This window comes from Macrobrachium nipponense, chromosome 37, assembly GCF_015104395.2.
Source record: "Macrobrachium nipponense isolate FS-2020 chromosome 37, ASM1510439v2, whole genome shotgun sequence".
NCBI lineage: Eukaryota > Metazoa > Arthropoda > Malacostraca > Decapoda > Palaemonidae > Macrobrachium > Macrobrachium nipponense.
In genome coordinates, this window is record NC_061097.1 from 14,205,075 (window position 1) to 14,206,961 (window position 1,887).

The window sequence follows — 1,887 nt, forward strand, 5'->3', positions numbered from 1 at the left end:
GACAAGTGATAGTGAGGGCATTCTGTGACTGGCTGCTGATCTTGCAGGTCAGACTGAGGTAAGGCAGCAGGAAGCATGCTTCACTAAGTAGGGGGGGGACACAGGCCACTGGGTGGGGGAACCCAGTGGGAACTGTGTGCCTACCCTGTGTAGCATGTTTTTTGCTGCTGTGCCTTGGTTTGGCCTGCAAGGTCAGCAGCCAGTCATGGAACACCCAGCACTGTCAGGTGCCTGTGTGCCACTATAGTCACCTGGACCACAAAGTCCAGGCCGCCACTGGATTAAGAGCACCTCTCCATCCGAGTGCTGCATCAAAAGCAGGATCCTTGTCTATTCTTCGGCCATAGGAGATTAATCTTCCACATCTCTTGGTGACCAACAGCTTCCATCCTTAGGGGCAGATGTCCCAGCCATGCTGCTATAGCTCTTTTCAGCACTACTTTGTCCTTTTAAAATGTCCTCCACAGTATTATTTACGGCTGACCACTGATTTTTTAAGTATCCTCTTTTCTCATCCTGGTCACAGCAGTACTCCTGGTGACTTCCATTTTCTTGTTCATTTCTTTCACCCTCTTCCTTTCCTGTATTTTCTAACAGGTTATTTCTGTGAGTAATTCCGTTGAAAAGCCTCATCAACAAGAATTTATCTTGCTTCCTCAGAGCTTCTGCCTGCTTTCTTCGCCAAATTTCATTCTGCTTGCTTAGTTCCTCCTTTGCCTTATCTCCTCTGCTGCTGACATTTCTTTTGTAACTCTTCACATTTTTCTGTGAGCTCTTGCAGCTTCTCTAGGTTCTGTTTATCAGTTCTCTCTCTCAATCTTTCTTTCACATCAGATTTCTCACATTTTTTAATCCACATATTCAGTTCTTCCTCCTTTTCCTTCATTGCTTGTCGCCATTTAACTTCCATTGTTAGTTTCAACTCTTGTTCCTCTTCCCACAACTTCTCCATTCGGTGGCTGCAACAGAGGGCCTCTTATAATTTATCTTCCAAGGACTCTTTACTCTTTTCCAGTTTTCCTTCTTTCACCAGCAAGTCCTTGAGTTCTTTTTCCAATAGCTCCTTTTCTTCCTTTAGTGCAACTTCTTTCGCCGACAAATCTTTGCAGGAAGCATACAAGTCCTCGACCATTTCTTCATAATCATTTTTCAGCTCAAGCTTTTCTTCTCTCTCTTTCTTTAGGAGCTTTTCCAATTCCTCCACTGTATTCAGGCTCTCTCCTAGTTTTTCTGCCAGATATTCTTTGTCTTCCTTTAGTGCAACTTCTTTCGCTGACAAATCTTTGCAGGAAACAAACAAGTCCTCTACCATTTCTTCATAATCATTTGTCAGCTCAAGCTTTTCTTCTCTCTCTTTCTTTAGGAGCTTTTCCAATTCCTCCACTGTATTTAGGGTCTCTCCTAGTTTTTCTGCCAAATATTCTTTGTCTTCCTTTAGTGCAACTTCTTTCGCCAACAAATCTTTGCAGGAAACAAACAAGTCCTCTACCATTTCTTCATAATCATTTGTCAGCTCAAGCTTTTCTTCTCTCTCTTTCTTTAGGAGCTTTTCCAATTCCTCCACTGTATTTAGGGTCTCTCCTAGTTTTTCTGCCAAATATTCTTTGTCTTCCTTTAGTGCACCTTCTTTCGCTGACAAATCTTTGCAGGAAACAAACAAGTCCTCGACCATTTCTTTATAATCATTTGTCAGCTCAAGCTTTTCTTCTCTCTCTTTCTTTAGGAGCTTTTCCAATTCCTCCACTGTATTTAGGGTCTCTCCTAGTTTTTCTGCCAAATATTCTTTGTCTTCCTTTAGTGCAACTTCTTTCGCCAACTAATCTTTGCAGGAAGCATACAAGTCCTCGACCATTTCTTCATAATCCTTTGTCAGCTCAAGCTTTTCTT

At 42.3% G+C, this 1,887-nt stretch overlaps 1 protein-coding gene across 1 annotated transcript; it reads right to left on the minus strand.

Annotated features, from left to right (window-relative positions):
- Positions 1-976: 976 nt before the first annotated feature.
- Positions 977-1,672, minus strand: LOC135209289 (myosin-9-like). The gene has a single exon (XM_064241997.1). The coding sequence runs from the start codon at positions 1,670-1,672 to the stop codon at positions 977-979; it is 696 nt and encodes a 231-aa protein (XP_064098067.1).
- Positions 1,673-1,887: the final 215 nt, after the last annotated feature.

Excerpts from the sequence above, each read along its gene's own strand:
- LOC135209289 (XM_064241997.1), bottom strand. The coding sequence starts at position 1,672 with ATGGTCGAGGACTTGTTTGTTTCCTGCAAAGATTTGTCAGCGAAAGAA.